The sequence below is a fragment of the Loxodonta africana genome, chromosome 18, assembly GCF_030014295.1.
Source record: "Loxodonta africana isolate mLoxAfr1 chromosome 18, mLoxAfr1.hap2, whole genome shotgun sequence".
NCBI classification, from domain to species: Eukaryota; Metazoa; Chordata; class Mammalia; order Proboscidea; family Elephantidae; genus Loxodonta; species Loxodonta africana.
In genome coordinates, this window is record NC_087359.1 from 26,243,541 (window position 1) to 26,270,237 (window position 26,697).

Genomic DNA, 26,697 nt, shown 5'->3' on the forward strand with positions numbered 1-26,697 from the left:
TTAGCCCAGATGAACACTCAGGTCACCTCTATGACTTATCTGGTTTCTCAATAATGCAAGGTGCTCCAGCCAGTCACTGGACAATCAGTCTCAAATGACAGTCAAACCTTCCAACCGGATGCAAAATGATAACCACCTCCACTCAGCTGTTGTGATGGGAAGCCCAAAATCCTGGAAGGGGGTACACTGGTCTGTTTTTCTCCTTGTCTGCCCTTCTCCTCCATGCTTCATTTTTGAAGGGGGAGCAGGAAGAAGAGGCAGGAGACATAGGAGAGTTCTGGTATAGTCATGAGATGGCACTTAACTCTTTGAGCTTGGGAGGTGTTCAAGACTGTCTTTTCCCATTGCCCCTTCATGGTGTTCTTCTTTGTAGTTCTCTTGATGTGAATTTTGCACTCTTCCATGGTTTCTTTCTCAGCTTCATGAAAATCCAATTGTTTGCCTCCAACTTCTCTCTACTGAGGCTCCTTCACCTTTCCTGGCTGCCACCTTGGATGGGATGCGAATCAATTCCATGCCAGCCTTCTCATGCTTGGCCCACATCTGGTCTATGGAAACACTTATGCACCCTTTGCCCCAACAAACTCTGGAAGTACAAGCCAATCACAGAATAGCAGCAAACTCGCCTTTGCTCCCACCATCAAAGCAAATAGTCCTTTCTTGGAATGAGCTATCTGATTGTAGAGGCTCATCAGTAGCCCTTCCACACGTTCATCTTCACAAAGCCCTCCTCACGGTAATAGTTTCACCATCAGTGGGGCTGAGACACTTAAGGGTCTCATATTTACCAGTTCACTATCACCTCATTAAGGAGCCCTGGTGGTGAAGTGGTTAAGCTCTTGGCTGCTAACCGAAAGGTCTGCAGTTCAAATCCACCAGCCACTCCTCTGGAGAAAGATGTGGCAGTCTGCTTCTGTAAAGATTACAGCCTTGGAAACACCATGGGGCAGTTCTGTTCTGTCCTGTGGGGTTGCTGTGAGTGGGAAATACACTCAATGGTACCTAACAACAACATCACCTCTTTACTCTAAGTCTTACTGGATGCTCTGCTGATAACTTACTTTAGAACTTAGTATCTACCCTCTTAGGAATACATTTTCCATACATATGTAAATATAAGAACATATATAATATATAAAATACTTATATGGTACATATGATTATATTATTTTTTACCCAAGAGTATCATACTATACACAATTTCCTGCATTTGTGCATTTATTGGTAATAAATCTTGGAGAGCCTTCCATATTGAACATACCAAGTTCCTCATATTTAGGAGTTACGGTAAATTAACTATTAAGTATTCCATTGCATAGTTGAATCCGACCTTATTTATCCAGCCTCCGCTGGTCATTTAAGTTGCTGCTGTTTCTTGTGATTGCAGACAGTCCTGCAGAGACATCCTTCCTCATGCTTCTTGGTAAAGTTTTACAGATATATCCACAGAGTACATTCCCGGCCTTAGAATTGCTAGGTCATGGAATATTTACATTTTAATTTTGGTGGATATCACCAAATAGATCTGCACTCTCACATTCCCACCAAGTGTGTGTGGTGTGTGTCTCACAACCTTGCCAGCCCGGGATATGTTTGAATTTCAAATTTTGACCTATTAGATGATAAAATGATCTCATTTTGATTCTTAGTGTTTTAATCATGGGTGAGATTGAACATGTTTTTATATAGATAGGACAATTGTAGATCTTTTTTAGTAACCTGCCTGTTCACACCTTTTGCCCATTTTTTCTAGCAGATTGTTCGTCTTTTTCTTACTGATTTACACAAGGGAGTCATCCCGTATAAAGTTATCCCTATTTCACAGATGAAGAAACTGTGATTCAGAGAGGTGATATGGCTTGCACAGAATTTGCCTGATCCCAAAGCTCATGTGCCATTCACCCCCCTACATGGCTGTTAATTCTGGGGATTGAAATATGACCCCCAGGTGAGTAGCATCTAGGGCCTTAAAAGCTTGCAAGCAGCCATCTAAGATCCAACTATTGGTCTCTACTTGCCAGAAACAAAAGAGAGAAGAAAACCAAAGCCTCAGAGAAGAAACTAGTCTACAGGGCTAATAAACTACATAAGCGAGCCATGGCCTCATCTACCCTGAGACCAGGAGAACTAAGTGGTGCCTGGCTACAACTACTGAGTGTTCTGATCAGGGCCACAATAGATGAACTCTGATAGAATGGGAGAAAAACATGGAAGAGAACTCAAATTCTTAAAAGGTCGAGACTTGCCAGACCATCTGAGACTAGAGGACTCCCTGAGACTATCGCCATAAGATACTCTTTAAATCTTGAACCAAAACTATCCCATGAGGCCACCTTTTAGCAAAATAACAGAGTGGCACACAAAATACAGGATATTACTCATGACTATGGTGCTCTATTAAAAAAAAAGAAACAAACAAAATCTATATGAGACCAATAAGTCAACAATTAACTCTAAAGCAAAGATGAGAAGATAAGGGGCCAGAGAAACTAGAGTAATGGAAATGCAACAGCCAGAACAGAATTAAAGAGAATGTTGACACATTGTAAAAATGTAACCAATAAAAAGAAAAAACTTTTTTTTTCTTATCACTGAACAATTTATATAGATTGTCAAATGGGAACCTAATTTACTGTATAAACTTTCACTGAAAACATAAGAAAATATTATTTAAAAAAAAAAGTTGAGAGAAAATATCTATGCATATAAAACAAAGAAAAATAAAAGAAATATGACTCTCAGGCCCTTCACCACTAAGTCACATTCTGGACAAAGCCACACTTAGGGTTTATATCATACCTAGGCAGTGAGAAGAAGATGCTAATTAAATGAGTGGGGGAAGTTATTTTGGGAACTTCTGCTGCATAACAAATTATCTTAAAACAGTGTTGTAAAACAACAACTATTTTATTTTGCTCATGATTTTGTGGGTCAGGAATTGGGAGAGCGCTCAGGGAGGCAGGTCTTGCCTGGGGTCTGTCATGCAGGTGCAGTCAGATGTTGGCTGGGGTTGAGGTCATCTGAACGCTCGTCTGGGCTGGATATCCAAGACAGCTCAATCTCATGGCTGGTAGCTGATCCTGGCTGTTGGTGGGATGCTCAGCTGAGCTGCCAACCAGAGCACCGACACATACCCTCTGAAGCAGCTTCTCAACTGGGGTGATTGTGCCACCCAGGCAGCATATTTTGTTGTCACAACTGGGGGATGTTATTGGCATCTAACGGATAAAGACTAGGGATACTACCAAACATCCTATAATGTACAGAACAGTCTCCAACAACAAAGAATATTCCAGCCCAAGATGTCAATAGGGCCAAATTTGAGAAGCCTTGCTCTAAGACTTGGTGGTCTCAGGATAGTCAAGTTTCTTACATGAGAACTGGCATCCCCCTGCAAGCTCCAAAAGAACCAGGTGGAAGCCACAACTCCTTTTATGACCCAACCACAGGGGTCATACAGCCTCATTTCCATACTCTATTGGTTGAAGAAGTCTCAAACTTGCCTAGACCCCAGCTCTCTATGGGAAGAGTGTCAAAGAATCTGTGGCCATATTTTAAACCACCGGGGAAGACAGTGGGGATCAGCATGGTGGAAAACTTGCAGGGTGACATGTCTAATGGGGGTTGTCTTCCTGTCACCAGCCTGTCCTCCTGGGCACTGGCCACGCTGATACTGAGTCACTGGCCCAGCTCACAGAAGCAGCTGCTATAACTGGCATGGAAGCCCTGTCAAGAACCCCCCGCTCCCCAAGCCCATCATCAAGAACTGCTGGGGTTTTTCTAGACTAGTATAGAAGCTGTGATCAGGGTATCTGCATTTGACGGTCATTCCACTTTCTGTCTCCTTCTCTCAAACCTAACCCCGTCCATCCTCTCCAGCAGTTTGCTAGCTGGGCTCTCACTCACACCTATAACCTCACCTTTCCCAGAGCACCTAAGCACTTCATTGCAAGCTCTTTTATTATTAGCTTGGGCAGGGAAATGTGCCATTAGTGATTTAATCTCCACAAGACATTTCCCCCTAATTGCTAGTCATGGATGATAATTAGCGACTGTTAATTCCTGATAATTAACAAGCTAATACTTAGAGGTAATGGCACCCGGGTAATCATCTGAAAAGGCTCAGAACTCCCCTGCTTTTGGGTCCCAATCTTTAAAGGATGACACTGCATTTCAGCGTTTCTAGCCCAAGAGTCAGCTGGAGCCCCCTGAGTTTGTGTTCAAGAGGGGAGGGATTGGAGATTTGACTGCTCTCTTTAGTTTTCTTCTCTAGTTATAGAAATAATACACGTTCCTTTGGAAGCTTTGTCAAGCACAGAAAAGTATAAAGAAAATAAAATATACATAACCCTGTTAGCTGGGAGCATGCACAGTCAACATTTTAGTTTATTTCTTCCCGGTCTATGAATTTTTCACGCAGTTGAGTTTTGTGTTAAATGCATGGTTTTGCATTCAGCTTTATTCATTTAGCATTAAACGTAAACATCTTCCCTTGTGAGAGCAGCTTATAAAAAATTTCTGCCTCCCCTGCCAGAAAAGTCAAATAAAACATAGTAGAAGAATGGGATCCGTGGGAAAGAGAAGCAATCATGCAAGAACAGAGGCTAGAAGGGCCTGATTTACGGGGACTAGGAATTCATAAACCCTGGTGGCATAGTGGTTAAGTGCTACGGCTGCTAACCAAGAGTTCGGCAGTTCAAATCCACCAGGTGCTCCTTGGAAACTCTATGGGGCAGTTCTACTCTGTCCTATAGGGTCTTTATGAGTCGGAATCGACTCGATGGCAGTGGGTTTTGGTGGGTTAGTGTCTTCAAGGACACTCCTGTCCCTGCCCACAATAACTGTAAGGCATTGGATGGGGAGAATATGCGCGCACACACACACACACACACACACAGAGTTACATAGAAAAAAGACTGGAAGGAAATGAACTGAAATGTTAATAATGGTGTTGGTTTCAGAGGGGAGAGTTACAGGTAATTGTTACTTTCTGCTTTATCATTTTCTGTGTGCAGTACAGACAAATAAAAGCATTGGACCAGCATTCAAAAGATTACTAGTTCACACTTTGCTCCTCCGGGTGATGGCTGGGTGATCTCAGGTACTTCCTCATGCTGGACTTGATTTTGTTATGTGTGGCGTGATTTGAGGGAAATGTTAGCCCTACCACCCTAAAAGGTGGTTTTCAGAATCAGGAATGCGGAGTCATGGTGTACCTCCATGAAACTGACATCAGAAGATAGCCCGGAAGACTCCCAAGGGTAAGCCTAAGAGGATCAAGAATTGCCTTTATGTAACACTTGACCATTTACAAAGAAAACTTCCCAAATATTGCATCGCGTACATTTCCAGAGGTCTCGTACATTAATGGCCTACCTTGGCTGTGCCATTCATTACCCCAACACTTCTTGAACCTGCTTATTTCTTCAGTAGGGAAATGGTGTAGCCTGGGTATTAGGGCACAGGCTTTGGAGTTAGACCTGAGTTTAAATCCATAGTCTGCCACCCACCTGGGACTTCCTGCAGTCTACTTAACACCCCTAAACCTCAGTCTTCTAATCTATAAAATGGGGCTAACGCTGCCTACTCGTGGAGTTGTGAGGTTCTGATGAGATATTGTAAACAAAACTTTACACATACCTGGCTGATAATCAACACTCAGTCAATATTACTTTGTATTATCATATTATATTACATTATATGATATATTATCCATATTATAGTTGATAGTATTATTTATTTATAAATAAATATGACTATATAAAGATAAAAAAAATAATAACAGAAGAATACATACAATTATATAATGAATGATATTGTTATGTTCCACCCTGTGGAATGCCATAAATTTATTACATACTCTGAAAAGGAATGAGACTTGTCAGTCCTCAAAACTCACTCCAGACTTCAAGGTCTGGTATTATGGGTTTGGGAAACAAGGTCGCCTTCAGCCTATTCTTTTATTTCCTTACTTTTATAGATGCAGATCAATCTCCTCACCACTCTCATCTTTCCAGTCTCCAAGACCCTAACCTTTTCAGCTCTCTGCCAGGTTTAACATTAAAATTGGCAGTTTAGCCACCGCCACGTAGGGAGCTGCTGTATTTCAGAAGCTCTAGTCTGTGCCCTGCAGGAGCCAGGAGCTTAGTCCATCGTTATTTAATAGTAGTCTTTTACAGCAGGGTCATGCTTTTTATTTTTCAAAGCATTTTCATATCTGCTATTGTGTTTAATCACCCCAACAACCTTGTGGGGCAGGGGAGGCAAGTCTTGTCATTCCCCATGGAGGACAACATGATTTCCAAGGTGGGTGTCACAGAAAGTGACACCATTCTGCAGTCAAGTGGACTGGATTCAGCAAAACTAACCAGGTTTCTCAGTGGGCAATGTGATTCTTCAAGAGCTAGATGAATATTTCTCAAGCTTCTTTTTTTTTACCAGATAGCACTTCTTTTCTAGAATATTCCATGGAACTATTGCTCCATGGAACCCACTTTGGAAAACACTCATGGCATGGCAAGAGAAAGGGCTTTGGAGTGAGGTGGAGTGAGGTTCAAATCCAGCTACCACCCCTTTTTAGCTGAGTGACCTCCGGCAAGTTTATCTCTCTGCTCCTCAGTTTCCTCACCTGTAAAATGGGGATGGTAATAGAACTGTAAGGATTAAAAGAGAGAATAAAGTGCTTAGCACAGTGCCTAACAGTGATGAACACTCAATACACTTTAGCTTTTGTTATTCTCCGTCTGTATTATCCAGGAGAAAAAAATGGCCCTCAGAGAGGTTAATTCTGCAACATTACACAGCTATTCAGTGACAGGGCTGAGTGTAAAATTCAGGATTCCTGCCTCCCAGGTCAAGGCCCTTTGTGGTAAATGGGGCCGTTGTTCTCATTCAGGGGTCTTACCCCTTTGTTCTCTCCTTCCCTTACTCCTGCTCACCACCCTTGGGGTTCTAATTCCATTTCTTCCGGCAGATGTTGGGGTTTTTCAAGCCTCAAATATAAGTGAAAGCACTTAGCAAACAGCTATAAAAATCTTCCTCATCATCACTAATTCCCCACCTCCACCCCCCATTATAGCTCCAAGGCCCCTCACCTTGGCCTCCTCAGAGCCTGGCTGCAACCCCTGCACACCCTGTCTCCCTGCTCCCCAGATCCCGCTCCCTGCTTCTGGGACAAGACAGCGGCTGCAGGCTGCCCCCTGACGGTCCGGGAGGATGAGTGGCTGCGGGAGGAAGGCCCTGACCCTGCTGAGCAGCGTCTTTGCCGTGTGCAGCCTGGGTCTCCTGGGGATCGCTGTCAGCACTGACTACTGGCTGTACCTGGAGGAGGGCGTAATCCTGCCGCAGAACCAGAGCACAGAGATCAAGATGTCCCTGCACTCCGGCCTCTGGCGAGTCTGCTTTCTGGCAGGTAAGGGCGCCGGCCCCGGAGGGTGGGGGACAGCCCCGCCCAAGATAGAGAGGAGCAGCCACCCCCTTAGTCCCCCGAAAACCTGCCCTATAAGCCCCTCTTGGGAAGACTTGCCCCTTCTGGAAGAGACAGCTCACCACGGACAGCCCCCACAAGCCCTGGGCAACGCTCTCTCTAGCCATCAGGATACTAGGTCAAACTCAAGCTCGGGCTAGCGATGTCACCCTGGATCTCAGTTTTCCCACCTGAAACATGAATGTAGCTATGCCTTTCCCACACTCCACCTCTCAGGGCTGAACAGAGAATGACATCGCACAGGTCTGAGAATGCTCTTGCATCCATTAGCTCATTGAATTAGTGATCCCATTGAATCCTCCAACAACACTGCAAGACTTATTTACATTTTGCACATAAGGAAGTGAAGATTCGGGGAGGTCACGTAAGTCTCCTAACTCAAACTCATTTGCATCCACTGGTTTCCAGAATGGGAAATACTTTGCCATTTCTCTGTTGCTGTATCCATGAAGTGGCAGAGATGAAACTCAAATGCAGGTCCTTCCAATTCTGCAAGAGGCTGCAGGTTTTGATCCCGAGCCTGTGTGGACCTCTCGCCAGCTTGCTAGGGCTTCTCTGGAATCTTTGTGAGTGCTACACAGAGAGCGTTGTCCTTTATCCTGTCCTGGTCTGGAAGCAGCCTGCACACTGAAAACATCTCTCTGCAAGACTGGCCACAGCATGGGCTGGCTGGAATCGCCACAGCGTGTTCACTGAGCCTGTAACCTACATGTGCATTGGGAAAAGGGGCAACTTGGTTTTCCCCGCTTTTTTCCTCCCAGCTTTATGGTAACACTTTGGGAGATGGAATGTGAGTTTAGCCCACAGCTCAGTCCACTGAGCCAGCCAGTATGTAGCAGGAAGGTAACCTCCAGGCCTGGCCTCCCAGTCAATTGATGAGTCTTCTTTGGGAATGGCGTCCAACACTGACCTCCCCTCCCACTGCCCCAGACGGTGTGGCATGGTCTCTGCTTAAATCTGAAGCAGATCTTGAAGTCACCCAGGATCTGGCTTCCAAGGTGATTGACAAGGCTTTTGGGATTCCGCTCCATGACATCTGAGCCAGGCATGCAATGTCATTGGCTGAATCTACCCCCAAAGCAATGGGGTGGCCACTGGAGACTTTAATTGCCATTGAAAGTTTGCAGTGCTGCCCTCTGCCTGCGACTCTTGGGTCCATCTTCACAAAGGTGCTTCTCTAAGAATGCTCCTAGCCCTGTCGTGGGCCACCAGCCACCTAGGGTTTAGATCCTCCTAGGGTTTGATCCAGTCTGTGTGCAAATACACAGTGGGAGCAAAGATCCTAGAAGGATTTAAAAATACCATTTTAATGTATTAACTTCAAATCCATGTTCAGGGAGGATTTGGAAGTGTCGATGCATTCTCGCCTCTGCAGGTGAAGAGCGGGGCCGCTGCTTCACCATAGAATACATGATGCCCATGAACACCCAGCTGACGTCCGAGTCCACGGTCAACGTTCTAAGTAGGTGCCTTGGACTTCCCAGCTGGGCATTGGCTGGACAGAAAGTAGCAGAGCAGATGGAAAAACAGGGTAGCTGGCTTGTTTCTCAAGAGCTAAGGCTGCAGACACAGCTGGTTATGCTGGCCGAAGTTCACCAGGGCTATCCCCAGGTTATTTTTCCATTGGTGAAGATGGGTTGCTGGAGACTGCAAGTCTTGTGACCCAGTCGAGGGAGAGGGCATCCAACTTCATGGCCTTGGCCACCCAAGAGTGAGTTCCTGAGAGTGAGTTCCCGAGAGTGAGTCCCCAAGACTGAGTTCCGACCCCAGAGTGAACTGCTCCATGCATAATTTTAAGTTGAAGAAGACAAAGGCTAGAATGACCATCCTCTGTACACTACGAACAGCCCCTGGCCCATGGAAATGGTGAATCCTCCTGGGAGAGGAAGCAAGATGGAGTGGCCAGGGCCCTTCTAGGTCCACAGCTGCCATATTAGCAGACAGTTTAGATTTCCAAGGAGGGAAGTGGTTAACGACCTGACTGCGTTGGTATGTGAAGTCAGACCTCCCATCCCAGCTTCAGGGAGGCAAACCCCGCCAGCTCTAGGAGGTTCCCAGGGCCACTCCAAGGGGGATGGAGCTTGGGGAACTCCCACGGGACCGGGGGCTTTGGGGGCCTTGACAGACCACTGCCAGTGGTGTTGCATGTCACCAAGAACCCTTGAGAGGGCGAGCAGCAAGTGAGGCCACTAGAGGCTGACACGCATCCTTTCATCCCCTTAATTAGAAATGATTCGCTCTGCCACGCCGTTCCCTCTGGTCAGCCTTTTCTTCATGTTCATTGGGTTTATCTTGAGCAATATCGGACACATCCGTCCCCACAGGACAATACTGGCCTTTGTCTCTGGCATCTTCTTTATCCTCTCGGGTAAGTTGTGTTGTTTTCTTTTAATGCACTCCGGACTTTTGATATTTAACTCCTAAACAGCTCTGCTTTGGGAAGCCCTGGTCACAGCCATGGGTCAGCCCCTGGCACTGGAAATAGGACAGGCTGAGTCAGTGGCCCAGGCAGAACTGAGTCAGAGCTAGAGGAGACTTCCAACGCCCCCCGCCCATCCACTCACCTTACAGAAGAGCAACAGCGGCTCCGGGCAAGCAGTGACTTGACAGGCTCACCCAGACGGTGGGGCAGAGCTGGGATTGGAACCCAAGGCTCTTTGCTCTGTCAACACCACCGCTACCACCACTTACTTTTCAGGTCTCACCAGTGATGACTATTCCTGTTTTTGAAGGGGCTACGTCTTAGTGATTTATATGAAAAATACATGCAGTCTGCCTGTGGAATAATGGCCCCTTTGCCTCCCAGCCCTCAGCTACCCCCAGGGAGGCTAAGTAGTCTCCTATCACAAATTCACTTGTATCTACCAGTTTGCTGAATGGAAAATACTTAGCAGTTTCTCTGTGCCTACATCCAGGACACAGCAAAGACAAAACTTAAATGCAGGTCCTTCCAACTCCGCAAGATGGTGCAAGTTTTGATCCCGAATCAATAGGCTCCTACTGTCCCTTCTACCTTCCAGTCACACTCCATACCCTGGACCCCCTGAGGCCTATTTAACATGGACTTGTGTTCCTGGACTGACACCCGGTTGTACTTCATTATTTCTTCATTCGTGATAGGTACCAGACCGTATTCTTGGTGCCAGGGTCACTACCCACAAAAGGTCCGTGTAATGTGAGATAAAAACAAGGAGACAGGAACACGGCATGAAAAGTGTTATAATGACAGTGAGCTCCGAGAGAGCCAAGAGCAATGATCGAAACCCAGGCCAGGGGTTGGTTAGGGAAGGCTGCCAGGAGAAGTGAGAGGAACGATGAGTAGGAATTAGACCAAGAGATGAGGCTGGAGGTTGGGGTGGAGAAAGGACCTGGAGGACAGAGAGAGCAGAACATAATCATTACTCATTGCAGCTGGAGCGTGAGGAGGAGTGTGGTGAGGAGGCACACTCAAGAGGACACCCAAGGTCATCTTCTGGATTTTGAGACTTTGTGAGAAGCCACGGAAGGATTTTGAGCTGAGCAAAGACATGATCAGTTTTGCATTTTGGAAGGACCACTCTAGAGGAGGGAGGGAGGGAGGAAGCAAGACGGGAGGCAGGGAGACCAGGCAAGAGGCTACTTCACTAGTTTAAGGAGACAGGTGATGGTGGCCCAAACTGAGAGGATGATAATGGGGGTACAGAGAAATGAGTAGGCTCAAGTGACAATTGGGAAGTAATCTCAACAGGACTAGGCTTTCAAGAGAGAAACTAAGGATGATTGTCAATTTCTTGCTTGGGCACTGGGTGGATGGTACAGCATCAATCTAATGATCAGCAGAGAAGGAGCAGACTTGGGACGGAGATCGTGAGTTCAGTGTGGGAAATGCTGAGTTAGAGGTGTCCGTGTGACATCTGCAGAGTTGTCCAGAAGGTAGCCAGAGGTCAGTGGCTGGGGCTCATGGGACCAAAGAGAGAATTGGGAGCTATCAGCCTATATGGTGGGAGAGTGAACCATGGAAGTGGATGAGGTACTCCCAGGGAGCAGGTAGAGTTAAACGGAAAGATAATGCAGTAAGTAAAGGCAGGCTCTTTCTCCCCTTCAAGGTGAACATGCATTTTCATGGACACTTTTTCTTTTGAAGATAATGACTCAGGCCAAAGGAGTGACTCTCGGGGCATGCATTTTAGGTGCCTTGGCCTGGCTGATTGGGAAACCCTGGTGGCGTAGCGGTTAAGTGCTACGGCTGCTAGCCAAAAGGTCAGGAGTTCAAATCCACCAGGTGCTCCTTGGAAACTCTATGGGACAGTTCTACTCTGTCCTATAGGGTCACTATGAGTCAGACCCGACTCCACGGCAATGGGTTTGGTTTTTGGGTTTTTGGCCTGGCTGATCAGGGGGGGGTGAGAAGATGCTTAGATCAAAGATTGGTGAGTAGATGACTTGAATAATGGATGGATGGATGGATGGATGGATGGATGGATGGATGGATGGATGGATGGATGGATGGATGGATGAGTGCATGAATGGATGGATAAAGAGAGGTCAAACAGCTGTTAGACATCGGGCATTCTGATTGCCGCCTGACTCCCAAGCCACTTGAAGCTCCTTTTTACAAGATTTTCACGTTAACATGGCTTGGGAGCCAGGTGGCAATCAGAATTCCTAATATCCAAGAAGTGTTCTTCCTTTCTTCTTTTTTCTTCCTTCCCTCCTTCCTTCTTTTCTTTATTCTTTCCTTCCTTCCTTCTGTCCTTCCTTCCTTCTTTTCTTCCCTCCCTCCCACCTTTACATCCATCCATCCATACATACATCTACCTATTTTTCAATCCATCCACCCACCTACCCCTCTTCCACCCATTAATCCATCCATTCACCCTTTCATCAATCCAACAAATATTTACTGAGTGCCTGTAGTGCCCTCGGCCCAACCCCTCCCTGCATGGTGATATTTCCACTGAGTCTAAGAGGCACAGACCCACGGTTAAGCTCACTCTTTATTATTCCTTTCACAATAGCCAAGGCTTTACCATAGCTTCAAGGTACCTGTCGCTTTTCAGCAATGAGCTTCAGGATCAGAGAGCTGGACCAGGTGAAGTTGTTTTAATGATAATAGAGAGTTCATTTGGGGCAGTAATGATTCAAACACGAGTTAAGGGCTGAGGAAGGCTTGAATCGCACCTATTTTCCTTTAACATTCATTCTTCAAGATGCCCCAGTTTCATAAATAATGTGAATGGAATTAAACCTGAACAGCGAAAAACTGAGTAATTAATTATGTCCTGATTCAATTACAGTTACTAATTGGTGGAACCTGATGCCTGAGGCAGTCATTTATACAATGGCAGTTGGAGTCTGGGCCCCAGGGGCCTCCTGGTTTAAGGCTTGACAGATAGTCTGGACAGACTCTCTCCCACCTAAAAATCTCAGGTAGCAGCTCCTTAGAAGCAAGGATGGTAAGACTTCGCACATACTTTGGACATGTTATCAGGAGGGATCAGTCCCTGGAGAAGGACATCATACTTGGTAGAGGGTCAGCAAAAAAGAGGAAGACCTTCAATGAGATGGATTGACACAGTGGCTGCAACCAATGGGCTCAAACATAACGATGATTGTGAGGTTGGCGCAGGACTGGGCAGTGTTTCGTTCTGTTGTACATGGGGTCCCTGTGAGTCGGAACCGACTGATGGCACCTAACAACAACAGCATCCCCTAGGGTGAGTCGGGCTGCCACAACTCTCTGCTAGAGGGGGAGTTGGTGGCCCTGGCTGCTCAGCTAAGGGGACCTCGCTTATTCCTCAGCAGCAGCCACTTGTTAATTCAGTGGTTCTCACTCCTGGTTCTTATTAGCATCATCTGGGGAGTTTTCAAGACAGTACAGTGACCGTCTCAACTCAGGCTAATGAACAGGAATTCTGGGGCTGGGGCTCAGGCATGGTCTGTTTTAAAAGCTCCCCAGGTGATGCTGCTGGGAGAGGGGGTAGAACCACTGGGCTTAGCCCATGGCTCAGGAGCTGGCCAGACGGGGAGTCTTCTTACCTGCCACTCTCTACTATCTAAACCAGTTGCTGTTGAGTCTACCCGGACCTATGGCAAGTTTGACTCACGGTGCTGCAACTCATGGTGACCCCAGCTCATGGTGACCCCAGCTCATGGTGACCCCAACTCATGGTGACCCCAGCTCATGGTGACCCCAGCTCATGGTGACCCCAACTCATGGTGACTCCAACTCAAGGTGACCCCAACTCAAGGTGACCCCAACTCATGGTGACCCCAACTCATGGTGACCCCATGTGTGTCAGAGTAGAACTGTTCACCATAGGGTTTTCAGTGGCTGATTTTTTGGAAGTAGGCTACCAGGCCTTTCTCCTTGGGTACTTCTGGGTGGACTCAAACCACCAACCTTTGAGTTAGCAACCCACCACTTGGTAAGTGTTCGCACCACCCAAGGACTCCCTCTGCTATTTACAAGGTGCTAATCTAAACAATGTTGTCAGCTCCAGCCAGGGTCTTCCTTGAACTCCAAAATAAATGAATCGTTACGAGGCTGGTGGATGTATTTCTGAACCAGAAGGGGAGGTGGGTGCCACATTAGTGGACTCCCCAGGTCTCTGTCTACTGACCGTCCCCTTTCCCCTGCCTCTGCCCAGGCCTCTCTCTCGTGGTCGGCCTGGTGCTCTACATCTCCAGCATCAATGACGAGATGCTCAACAGAACCAAGGACTCAGAGACCTATTTCAACTACAAATACGGGTGGTCGTTTGCCTTCGCTGCCATCTCCTTCCTTTTAACAGAGGTAACCCCCTTCCAGTTGTGCTGGGACAGCCTGAGTGGGGGGCTGGGCACTGTGCAGTCCTAGTAGCGGGGAGGAAGGCTTTGGACACAGTCCTGCACTTAAGATCTACTTCTGTTGTTCATCCCCAGAAGGTGTCACTTTTCCACCGTCCTCTGTCTCTCCACCCGGGGGTACCCAGGGCTCTCTGCTCCCATCCACTGCCCATGCCACTGCAGCCCTGGGGTCGTGCACAGACCCCGCCACCTGGGGGGAGCGAGGCCGGGCCTCAGCAGTGAGTGAGCTCATCTCTGCTTTCTCCTTACTGCAGAGTGCTGGGGTGATGTCCGTGTACCTGTTCATGAAGCGGTATACCGCCGAGGACATGTACAGGCCTCACCCCGGCTTCTACCGCCCGCGTCTGAGCAACTGCTCCGATTACTCGGGCCAGTTTCTACACCCGGACGCCTGGGTCCGGGGCCGCAGCCCCTCCGACATCTCCAGCGACGCCTCCCTACAGATGAACAGCAACTACCCAGCCTTGCTCAAGTGCCCCGACTACGACCAGATGTCATCTTCTCCCTGCTGAGCCTTGGCTACCTCCCTCCCTGGACTTCAGATAGACAGACAGCCCCTTCAGTGTTCCCTCTGCCTGGCCCGTGAGCCCAGGCCTGTGGTTGACAGGCCCAGGCCCCCCCATGCTTAGCTCTTGTTGCTTGACACGTGTCTTCTCCCTGCTTCCCCCAGGGTAGGTGTAACCTCCAGTGGGTGGGGGTCTAGGGTCTAGGGCCAGCAGGTAAGCTGGCTGAGAGCATGGGTGTAGCCCAACCTCCTGGGTACCAATCAGAGCCTTGGCCCCAGAAGCCAGCAGCTCTCCTGTGCCCAGAGAAGCAGGTGTTCCAGTTGTATATTCCTCCCTGCACACCCAACTTCACGGCCAAGTCCAACTCTGAGATGCCAAGTCCTTTTACATGGATCCAGCTGGACCTGTGAGCTTGCCAACTCGCCTGGCCCCCTCTTTCCATGACCTGAGCCATTGGGCCAAAAGGTGACTTTGATATGGAGGTCTGGCTGGTTCCAAACCGTCTAGTAGAAAGTGTTCTTGTGAAACCCCTTCTTTTGTGTCACCCACATCCCTCCAGACAACACACACATCTGCACCCTCCACCTCCCAGCCCACAGGCTGCATCCCTCTGTCAGCCTCAATGAGCTGGAAACCTGTCCTTCTCTCCCCCTCCCTCTAGAACTCAGCTGTCCTGGGCCCTGTCCCTAGGGGACTAAGGGTGGGCGTGAAGCCACCCTGAAGTCACAAAGAGGTGTTAATGGCTGATCAAGCATTAATATGCACGGCCCCCTTGGTAACATATTTAATGAGGGGTCTTTAATGCCTTAACCCAAAGAGGTGACTGACCATGAGAATTTCAGAATCTGGCTGGTCTGAGTTAATACTACCAGGCACTGTTTTAAGCCTGGGGAAACTGCCACTGCCCTCATGGAGCTTACCAGGGCAATATTTCTGATCCACGGCCCTGAAATCTAATCATGCAGACAGAAGTCTCTACCATCTAAGTAAAAGCCAGCTTTCAGAAGAGGCCGCCTGGGATGTGGAACCGGATTTGGGATACCTGGTGCATTTTGAGCCTAAACAAGCCAGACTCAGAGTGATCCATCTCTCCCGAGGATGCTGTGGATATTTGGGGGCCAATTCAGTCCTGATATGTTTCCTGAGTATGGGAGCAAACCTGTTGCTGACAAGTCAGTTCTAACTTGTGAAAACCCCATGTGTGACAGAGTAGGACTGTGCTCCGTAGAGTTCTCTTGACTGTTATCTTTATGGAAGCAGATCACCAGGCCTTCCTTCTATGGTGCCGCTGAGTGGGTTTGAACTGTCAACCTTTAGGTTAATACCAAAAAACCAAACCCATTGCCATTGAGTTGATTCCAACTCATAGTGACCCTATAGGACTGAGTAGAGCTGCCCCATAGGGTTTCCAAGGCTGTAAATCTTTACAGAAGCAGACCGCCACATCTTTCTCCCATGGAGCAGCTGGTGGGTTTGAACTGCCGACCTTTTGGCTAGCAGCCGAGCATTTCACCACTGCACCACCAGGGCTCTGTTAGGTTAGTAGTCTAGTGCAAACTGCACCACCCAGGGACCTGAGTATGGACACAGGGAGGCAAATCAGATACCTTCGGAGGTCTGGGCAGCGTGACACCTGTTTTCCTGGGAGGAAACTTGAGCTAAGGAAGGAAGAACCTTCCATGAAATCCAGGTGAGGAAAACGGGAGCTGCCTCCTCTGAGATGTACCCCTCCCCTCTCTCCCTCCACCCCACCCCCCCATTTCTCCAGGTTGTACATTTTTGGTTTTGAGATCTTTAGTAGCAGAACAACACCATGCTCTCTTTTCCATGTACTTTTGCTGCGGCAGCTTTTCTCTCTTTTCTCATGCTCTCTCAGAGATACTATCAGGCTCTTGGTGCACGAAGCCACAATGGGCAAAAGTGCACACTGGAAATGAGTACAGAAAACGGCACCTTTGGAAGGGTGATGGTTTCATAGCTGGATTACTCCATTTGTCTCACAGCCTGGTAGAGGAAAAGGAGATAAGAGAAGGCAGTGCCAGAGCCCTAACTCGCCGGGGATCCTTGGGCGAGCCCTTTCTCCTCTGAGGGGCTCAGCCTAAATTATTTCCAAGCCCGCCCACCACGGCCCCGCACCCAACTCTAAAGATCCAGTGTCATGTAAAAAGCTCCAGATTGCTCTCGTATGTGACTGTTCCACCCTTGCCTATAAACTGATGCTGTTGTTATCTGCCATCGAGCCAGCCACCGACTCATGGTGACCCCATGTACAACAAAACAAAATGCTGTCGGGTCCTGCTCCATCCCCATGATCAGTTACAGATTGGACTGTTGTGATCCGTAGGCTTTCCTTGGCTGATTTTCGGAAGTAGATTGCCAGGCCTTTCTTCCTACTCTGTCTTAGTCTGGAAGCTCCACTGAATCCTGTCCAACATCATAGCAACACACAAGACTCTACTGACAGACGGCTGGTGGCTGCACATGAGGTGTGTCGGCTGGGAATTAAACCAGGATCTCCTGCATAGAAGGTGAGACTTCGGCCACTGAGCCATCTCTGCCCCCTGTAAATGGGTAGCAAGTATAAACCCTCAGCTTCCACAGCCTGGTGCCCTTGGAATAACTCTTGTACTCTGTATTACTGCTTAGAGAATAATATTGAAACCACATTCTCCCCAAAACACCGGAATCGATTGCCAAGCCAGTTAGTGTACCTGGAGACCATTTCGTAGCATTTCCAAACTGGACCATTGTTTTAGATGTGCTTTGCTCCAATTCTTGACAATGTAATTAGCTGACTTGCACTCTTCTCTCTCTAAAGCACTCTTTCTCCGTTGCTGTGCCAAGCTTGTTTTTGTGCACATGAAAAAATAGAAACCACTCTTAATACAAGGTGATCGTTGACTGTGCCATCATTGGGACGGGACTTTACCTGCCTGGATGCGGAGCTGCTGAGAGTAGCAGCTCTTACCTGGGAACATACAGTTTGCACATGTCTTAGGAACAGGTTCTGGTTAATTGCTTTCGCTTACTCCGAATGGGCAAAAGGATCAATAATTGTGCAGCCAGTACAGTTTCCTTTCAGTCTATCAATTAGCCCCAGAACTGTCTGCAGGGTCTCAATGATCAAAAGATTTTTATCAAACATTGAAATGTATAAACTCAGCTCAGAAATCATAAATTAGGACCTCTTCCCCAATACACCATCTGATCTTTTGTTTCCTCAAGCACTTAAAAAAATAATTTGATGGGTTTTATTTTTCACCAGCAAAAGTGGGAGGGGGAACTGATAAACCAAAGTCTCAGGAATAGGAGAATAAAACCACTCCGGGTTACCAGCCGAGAGGGGAAGACAGTTCTGACACCGGTTTCCTCCCACCTGGAACCCACCACCCTCCTTTCTTCCCCAGGGCTGGGCCAGTGACACCGGCTTACCCCACCAACGCTACCAAATGGCCTTCAAAGGACTAGCCTGTTGTCTGAGCTGGGCACTGACTTGAGGGATAGAGGAGTCGGGGGCAAATCTGCCTTAGCAACGATGCTCCCAGACGACTACTTGCGGGAGGAGCCCCCTCCTTACTGTTTGAGCAGCTCACTAAATAACTAAATAAAAGCACCTAGAGGGTGGACAAGGGCAGGGAAAACAGAATTCCACCTTAAAAAAACAGTTGCCGTCAAGCCGATTCCAACTCATGGCGACCCAATGTGTGTGGGGTAGAACTGCATTCTGTCGGGTTTTCAAAGCTGTGACCTTTCAGAAGCAGATTGCCAGGGCTTTCTTCCAAGGCACCTCTGGGTGAACTTGAACCTCTAACTTTTTGGTTAGCAGCCAAGCATGTTAATTTTTTTGTACTACCCAACCAAAAACCTGTTGCCATGGAGTCTATTCCGACTTGTGGTGACTCCATGTGCGTGGAGTAAGTAGAACTGCTCTGTAGGGTTTTCAAGCTGTGACCTTTTGGAAGCAGATTGCCAGTCCTTTCTTCCAAGGCACCTCTGGGTGGGCTCAAAACACCAATTTTTTGGTTAGTAGTTGAGAGCTTAACTGTGCCACACAAAGACTCCTTGCACCACCCCGGGAATCCTGAAGAGCTGAGAAAATGGAGCTGTGCTTCCAGCGTGGGGAGGGAGATGTAGAGCTGCACCGGGCCTTTATAAGCCTCCTTCACAGGCTGGCCAGCTGCTAGCCAAAAGGTCGGCACTTTGAATCCACCAGGCACTCCTTGGAAACCACATGGGGCAGTTCTATTCTGTCCTATAAGGTTGCTATGAGTTGGAATCAACTTAGTGGCAACGGGTTTGGCTTTGGTTTCGCAGGCTGCCCACTTAGCAGAGGTCATCTGACCTCTGTCAGAGCCTGTGTGCAATTCCCACGAGCCTTGACTTTTCCCATATGCTAATATGCCACTTGGGAAATTAATTAGCCTTTGGAACACAAACACTCCACGTGGTGAGTGGGTAGAGAAGTGGATGAATGAGTGAATTCTGACAAACACACTTGTGCACAGGTTGGGCAGGTGTGGGCTCAGTAGTGGCATGGCTGCTGCTCCATGTCATGTGGAAGAAGTCAGCCTTCCCCATGGGGGGAAGAGGTGGTGCTGGGCCACAGGCAGGCCAGAGTTGGTGCCACCCTGGGGCTGTGCCCACAAGAGGCAGCTGCTCTTGCTGTCTGTGTTCCAGGTGTTCAGATGAGTTGCAAATCGGGCAGATGCCCCTCCAGGACCCACATCTCCAAGGATGGGTGCTGGAGTCTCGGGTCCTTCCTTCCAGTGGTGCTAAGGTCACTGAATTCCCACAGATCCAGGTAACGACTGCACCCAGGGCCTAGACCTTTCTCTGTGACCTTGGACAAGTCGCGCCCTCCCCAGTCTGCCTTGGCTCCCCATGTGTAATGAGAGCCAGGAGGCTCTGCTAGCTCTACAGCTCCACAGGGCTAAGACTTTCTGCCCTGGGCAGCACTGCCCTTGTATATTTGCATACAGTGGGCCCATGGCTGTGCTGGTTCCCCGGTAGCCCCACTGTTCAGAGGTCTGAGTTCTTACCACTCCCTGTGTGACAGGGTGCCCAGTAGCCCTCGAGAACTTTTTTCATTCATACAAGGAAGGCGTTGGACAAAGTGGTCTCCAGGCTCCCTCCCCAATGCTAAAGCCTGTAGGTTTTACAGGCAAAACCCAGCCAAGCTCAAGTAGTGGAACTCCAGCACCTGCTGCTTGCCAGGTGCACCCAGAATTTGGAATTTAGATAAGAAATCAGATACTTGGTGAACCCCAAGGAAGAACAAGAAGTTGCATAATAGAGTGCAAATAGCACCCCCCCCCCAGAGTAACAGGAGGGAAAGGGGAGTGGGGGGATGAAGGCAGAACTCCACTGCCCCATTCCTTACTCCCAGCTACAGGGGCAGAGAGGAAGAGGAGCCTCCAGCCCAGCCTCTGCTCCCCTGGATAGCATTATGGGGAATGAGGCCGTTGTTTAGCCAACTCCAGAGACAATGACCAGGTTCAAGAGCAAAAGGCACGATTTTGATGCTAAACAAAAGGACTGGCCTCCTTGGCAGGAAGATGCTTCTAGGGCTGAAATGTCCCAAGGTGTGACTGTCTGCTATTCCAAAAAACCAAACCAAACCCATTGCCATCCAGTCAGTTCCGACTCACAGAGACCCCACAGGACAAAGTAGAACTATCCTGTAGGGTTTCGAAGGAGTGACTAGTGGATTTGAACTGCCAACCTTTCAGTTAGCAGCCAATCTCTTGCCCACTGCACCACCAGGGCTCCCAACTCTTCTACTATTAGGAGATGAAAGTTTCCAGGTGGGAGCTGGGTTAGGCGAGGATTTGGTCATTCTCCTGGAAAAACTTGCCTGAGAATTGACACGAAAACACTCAGCCTCAAGCCTTGAATAAGCAGGCTGGGGCTTCTGAGAAAGCCAAGGCTTTGGCTAGTTACCCTGGTGGGCCAAGGGCTTCAGGAGTAGGATCTGTAGCTTCCTTTACCAAGTCCCAATCCAGGCTTCCTTAGGCCAGAGAAAGAACCCTAGAACTGGCCTTCATGCCTCCACTGCCCCCGCCATCCACTCTGGACAAACCAGTGGCACACTTCAGGTTCTCCATCCACAGGACGGGCTTCCTCCCCAGGCTCCTTCTCTGGGAAGGAGTGACCCTAAATGAGAATTGAGATGGAAATTCTTGTGGTGCCCAATGGGGAAGATGTGCTGACTTGCAGCTGAGTGCTGGCTCAGAGTCACCATCACTTATAACCCAAGCTTTAGCAGACTTGTCATACCAGGCGGCCCTGCCCTCAGAATCCCTCATCCTGTTCATGGCCTGAGAGGTGTGGGAAGGGCCATGCTGACTCCAAAGCCTCCATGGGAGGACCATTCCTTGCCTCTTCCAGCTTCCGGTGGCCCCAGCTATTCCTTGCTTTTAGCAGCATACCTCCAATCTCTGCCTCCATCTTCACATGGCCACCTTCCCTCTGTGTCTCTGTGTCTCATCTTTTCTGAGAAGAACAGCAGTCATATTGCTTTAAGGGCCCAGCCTACTCCAATATGACCTCATGTTAACTAACTACATCTGCAACAGCCCTACTTCTAAATAATAGGAATTCTGAGGTTCTGGGAAGGACAGGAATTTTGGGGGGACACTAGCCAATACAGTACATGAAGCCTTGGTTGAGAACCACTGGTTTAGGCTTATCAGGATTCACCCTTGGAGCTGGGATTAGGCTAGCTATCTAGTTGAGGAGTAGTGGCTTCCCAAACAGAATTCAGGAGAGGAAGGAGGAAATGCAGAGTGGGCAATTGAGGAGGCTGAAGTTCTGGATGTGCTCCTTGCTCCCTCCCAGCCCACACAGGCATTACCTCCTTTGAAAAGGCTGTGCCTTGGGCAAGACGTCAGAGCCATGAGCTCATGCCCAGCCTTTGAGCTCCTGACCCTTTTCCCTGATGAGCCAATATTCACTGGGATGCAGGAAGAGTCTGCCCTTGAGAAAGGACAGTAGTGCTCAGCAGTCTGGAGCCAACATGCTCTCTGCCCCACTGACAGGGCCAAGGATGGACTCTGGCCCTGAGTGGGCCTGATGGATGTTCAGCCAATGACCCTGCAGTCTCAGGGCTCCTACTGCAGAGTTTAAACCAATCTTCATCACCAGTCTATGAATAATTCATTTTGCACTCCACGACCATAAGAAGAACAAGACTTGAGGGCTTTGGAGGTTTCTGGTCAGGCAATGAAGAGGCCATGTATCACAGTATTCTCAGTAGGCTGAACTTGGGCCATTTTTTTGTTTTAAATGCACCCATACTCACACATCCACCTCCCATCCCATTTCAGATACAGTAGAATTCATGAGAAAACACTGTGTAAACTGCAAAGTCCTCCTGAGATTAAGTTGTTTTTAGTAACAAAATGGCAAAGAAACTAAATAAAACAAACCCCACTAAAGACTCCAGGTGAGTACCATATGTTAAAGCCAAAGTAATTCTCAGTGCCCTAAATGACCAAGGCTGGATAATGTCCCATTAGGTCAGTCATAATTTTGCAGAAGAGGGATTCACCATCGTGAATCAAGGCCATTTCTTGTCAAAGTCAGTTTAGACACTATGACTTCAACTCCAGGAGAGGGTCATCACCAGACATCATCATCATCAACAAGCAAGTAAAGCCCTTATCTGAGGGCTTGACACGTAGTAGGCACTTTGTAAGCACTTTCTCATTTAACCCTTTCAATACTGTACATAAAAGGATACTGAGGCCTAAAGAGGTTTGAGGACCGTAATCCCACAACTAGGAATATTTGAAGTACTCTGCAAGTCCTGTTTCAGATGGTTAGTGCATACCCAGGAGGTTGGTGTCTGTAGTTCTCAATGCCCATCATGGCATATGCACCCACTTCTGTAATCAGAGAAAAAGTCCAGGTCCCCATCCAAAGACAGATGGGGGAAGAAAACATCTCAGTAAAGGGGAAAGAGCAGTGATGTGTTGTGTCCTTGAAGGCCCTGTACTTGTTAATCCTGATTCCTCATCTCCCATCTCTATTCATGATGCCAACCAGTGTTGGGGTGCTCATGATGCCAGCCAGTGTTGGAGTGCTCATGATGCCCAACAGTGTTGGGGATGGTTGCAGAACAATTCCAGATTTTCCTAACCAAGGTCCAACCAATCAGTGATGGAACTTCACCGCCCTCTCCTCGCTGGAGGAGACTCATTCCGCATGTTTGGACTGACTAGTGAGCGTGTGACTAGGGCTGATCTGGAGCATCCCAACAACTTGACCAAGGCAAACGGCTGGAGGAGTCAGCATGAGATCCTGGAGAGACCCTCACATCAGACTCTGGGCTCCCTGAAGGAAATGGTCAAAGTGGAAGTAGTGCAGAAGGTGCAACTCTTGATAGTTTGAAGTCCATCATCAGCTGCAGAGGATGTGGGAATATTTTCATTTGTTCAACAAAACGTTTCTGCAACACCTAATGTGTGAGCTCTGGTTGCTGCATGGGGTGCAAAGAACAAAAAAATGTGGTGAAAACGAATTTGACTCCACAACACTTACATGCAAAAAATATCACCTTGTTTTTCTAAATCAAATTAAATCTGACTTTGAGGCCCCACTCACCAGGGTCATGAGAAATTCAGTGCCACTGAAAGTTGTACAGGAACCCAGTGGGGAGGGGATGGCGGCAGTTACCGTGTAGCTGGAAATCTACAGTTCATCACAGTATAGGTGTAGGGTCCTTGCAGAAGCATGGAGCCTTGGTGACTGATGTCCAGTGTCTTCAGGAACATCACTTTGCCACCTCTCTCGAGCCCTGCAAAGGCACTGTGGTCTCCACCACTCCAGGAACCCAGTGTTGTGAATTGAATTGGGTCACCTAAAAAGATATGTTGAAGTCCCAACCCCCAGCACCTGGGAATGTGATCTTGTTTGGAAATAGGGTCTTTGAAGATGTTGTTGGTTAACGTATGGTCACACTGGAGTAGGGTGAATCCTAATCCCTCTGAGCGGTGTCCTTATAAAAGAAGAAAACAGACACAGAGAGACTGAGGGAAAGACAGCCATGTGGAGATGCATCTGTAAGCTAAAGTACGCCTAGGGCTACCAGAAGCTGAGAGAGATGTGTCAGGGCTTTCCCCTGGAGTGAACCATGGCCCTGCTGATGCCCTGAATTCAGGCTCCTAGCCTCCAGAACTATAAGACAAATTTCTATTGTTTTAAGCCACCCACACTGGTATTTCATTAGCTGACTCTTAGAGAATAAGAACAGAGATCACATTTGTCTGACACCAAAATCTGCGGTTCTAACCACTGCTGTGAGGTACTCCTCTGAACGTAATACATGGCCATCTTAGAAAGTTACAGAAGCATAGACAATGGAGAGAAAGAAAAGAAATGGTGCATACTCTCACTCTCCAAACAAATCCAATTATTTAAAAGCCCTGTTTACTATGGAAACACAACAGTAGAGAAAGCAGTATATATAATGAATTTCCTCAAACTCATCAACCAGCTTCCACACATGCCCAATTCCAGATTATTTAGAAGCACCCCCCAAACATCATATTGTTTATCCTGTAAATATTTCACTGGGTATCTCCAAAAAAAATTACGGTTCTTTTTAAACCACAATGCCACCAAACCAAAAACCAAACCCACTGCTGTCGAGTTGATTGCAACTCATAGAGACCCCATAGGGTTTCCAAGGCTGTAAATCTTTATGGAAGCCGACTGCCACATCTTTCTCTCATGGAGCCGCTGGTGGTTTCGAACCGCCGACCTTTCCGTTAGCAATCAGATCGCTTTACCCACTGTGCCACTAGGGCTCCCTACAATGTCACTAATGCACATAAAATATTAACACCAATTCCTCAATATCATCAAATATCTAGTTCAATGTTCAGATTCTTCCAGTTTTTTTCTAAAATATGTGTATGTGTTTGTTTTAGGATTTGTCAAGATCAATATAAGATCCTTACGTTGCAATTGGTTTTTAAGTCTCTTATGTTTCTTTTTGTCTATATATTTCCTCACCCCCATCCCTCATCATTTGACCCACAGTTTCCTACAGTCTGGATTTTTCTGACTGTATCCTATGGAGGTGTTGATGAACGTTTTCTTCTGTCCCTTCTATGACCTGTAAATCGGTAGGTGGAGCTACTAGAAGCTTTGTCAGACGCAGGTTGATTCCTTGATGATAACAGCCCACAGGTGTGCCATGGGCTTCCTTCAGGGGCACCTACATCCGGCTTCTTTCCTTTGTGATGTTGGCAGCCATTGATAGACACGGTCCAGGTCCACCCTTTTATTAGCAGTTGCAAAATGGTGATGTTCTGATGATATTGTTCCTTCTTCCTTTATGAGCTGGAATACTGCAGTTCAGAGAACTATCCCCCCATCAGCTCTCTGGCTGTTGTATCTCGGTCCTCGTTCCTCTGTGTAGCCACCTCTGCTCTGTCATGGGCATGCACTGCCATTTATTCCCCCAGTTCCCAACTAGTGGGCATTTGGGTTGTTTCCGGCAAAAACAGCCACTAGTAACATTTTGCCAGTCCTCCCCAAGAAGCCGCTCTTGGATCTTCATTTTAGACCCAAATCTCGGAGTTGTCAATATTAAAGTTACTATTCTTCCTGGCCTCTGTGCTTTCCCTCTGCCCCAAAGACATTAGACGCCCACATCACAAGTTCTCCTCTGACAAGGCTGCCCTGATGGAATGCCTCAAGAATGGCCACTTCTTCACCAGTGTTCACAGAGGCCCAGAGCAGGCTGGAAGACCATTCCCAGGGAGACTGGACAAGTTCAATTTTGCCTTGTCGCAGGGTGACATTGCCAGGGGCTCGCGCCCCCACAATTCTTGCCCCCACGTGCAAAGGGGCCTTTCCTGGAGAGCCCCTCCGGCTGTGAGTCATCAGCTCCCAAGCTCCAAACCCCACAGGGAAAATGCAAATGGAATCTAGTGACTAGGGAACTAAAGCCACCCCTGTGTGGGAGAGGATGCTATAATATCAGGCTGTCGCCAAATTAACATTATTAAACAAATGCACAAAAATAGCAGCCATAATTATTCCCATACAGTAGCTCAATCTGGAACTCTCAGTGCGTCTTTGCTCCCCCTAAACACAGGGCTGTCGCTACTCCTGCTCCTTTGGTCCTTCCTCTTCCTTCTCTCCAAGATTTTGCAGAGAACAGAGGCCCCAGAACCTCCTCAAACTCCCAGGATCTCTTTGTTTCCTTGGGAAAAAAATAAAAGGATGGGAACTAAGATTTCTTAAGCATCTACAATGTGCCAGGTGCTTTGTATATGGAACTCCATTGAATCCTTAGAACAATCTAACCAAGAAAGTATTATGCCCATTGGACAGATTAGGAAACTGAGTGCAAGGGGTGTCATATATGGTCAATGGGCTAGTAGATATGAAAGCTTGCATTTCACCAACCCCAAAACCTGTACGGGGGTTTCTCCGACCAACATCTCCCCAACCTTCTCCCCCACCCGTCCTACAGACTCCTCAAGTCAAAGGACCTGCCCACAGCACCAAGGCTTTTAAAGTTGACTGTGTCCCAAGTAAGCTCTGTGTCTCCCCACTTACACCCTGTCCACACACTTCAGTTGAATCCAATAGCCAGGTTTTGCCAGGCTGGCTTGCTGACAAGTTGGCATGAGGACCCCAGGTCATGGCAGGGAGGCAAGAGCCTCGGGAAAGGGGTAGTGCAAGCAGAGACTTGATCCCCACGCCCAGCTTGTCTGCCCAGGTGTCTTCATTGTCTTGGACCAGGCACCCTGTAACATAAAGGTCCCTGTTCCCACAGCAGCAGCCTGGAGCTAGATTTGATGCTGGCAAATCATTTCACCTCTGAGCCTCTCCACATCTATAAAATAGAAGTATGTATGT

The 26,697-nt window shown here is 47.9% G+C and overlaps 1 protein-coding gene across 4 annotated transcripts in view; it reads left to right on the plus strand.

Moving 5' to 3' along the window:
- CACNG5 (calcium voltage-gated channel auxiliary subunit gamma 5) overlaps positions 1–24,985 on the plus strand; it is a 49,595-nt gene extending 24,610 nt beyond the window's left edge. The window contains exons 2-6 of one of the 4 annotated variants that reach the window (XM_023556976.2): positions 7,153–7,411; positions 8,823–8,948; positions 9,714–9,854; positions 14,116–14,261; positions 14,569–24,984. In XM_023556976.2, coding sequence (XP_023412744.2) covers positions 7,216–7,411; positions 8,823–8,948; positions 9,714–9,854; positions 14,116–14,261; positions 14,569–14,826 — 867 coding nt within the window. In that variant the 5' untranslated portion in view covers positions 7,153–7,215 and the 3' untranslated portion in view covers positions 14,827–24,984. Of the gene's footprint in view, positions 1–401; positions 7,412–8,822; positions 8,949–9,713; positions 9,855–14,115; positions 14,262–14,568 lie in introns of those variants that run through there. The other 3 variants (XM_003417296.4, XM_064270874.1, XM_023556977.2) reach the window with 3 other exon arrangements.
- Positions 24,986–26,697: the final 1,712 nt, after the last annotated feature.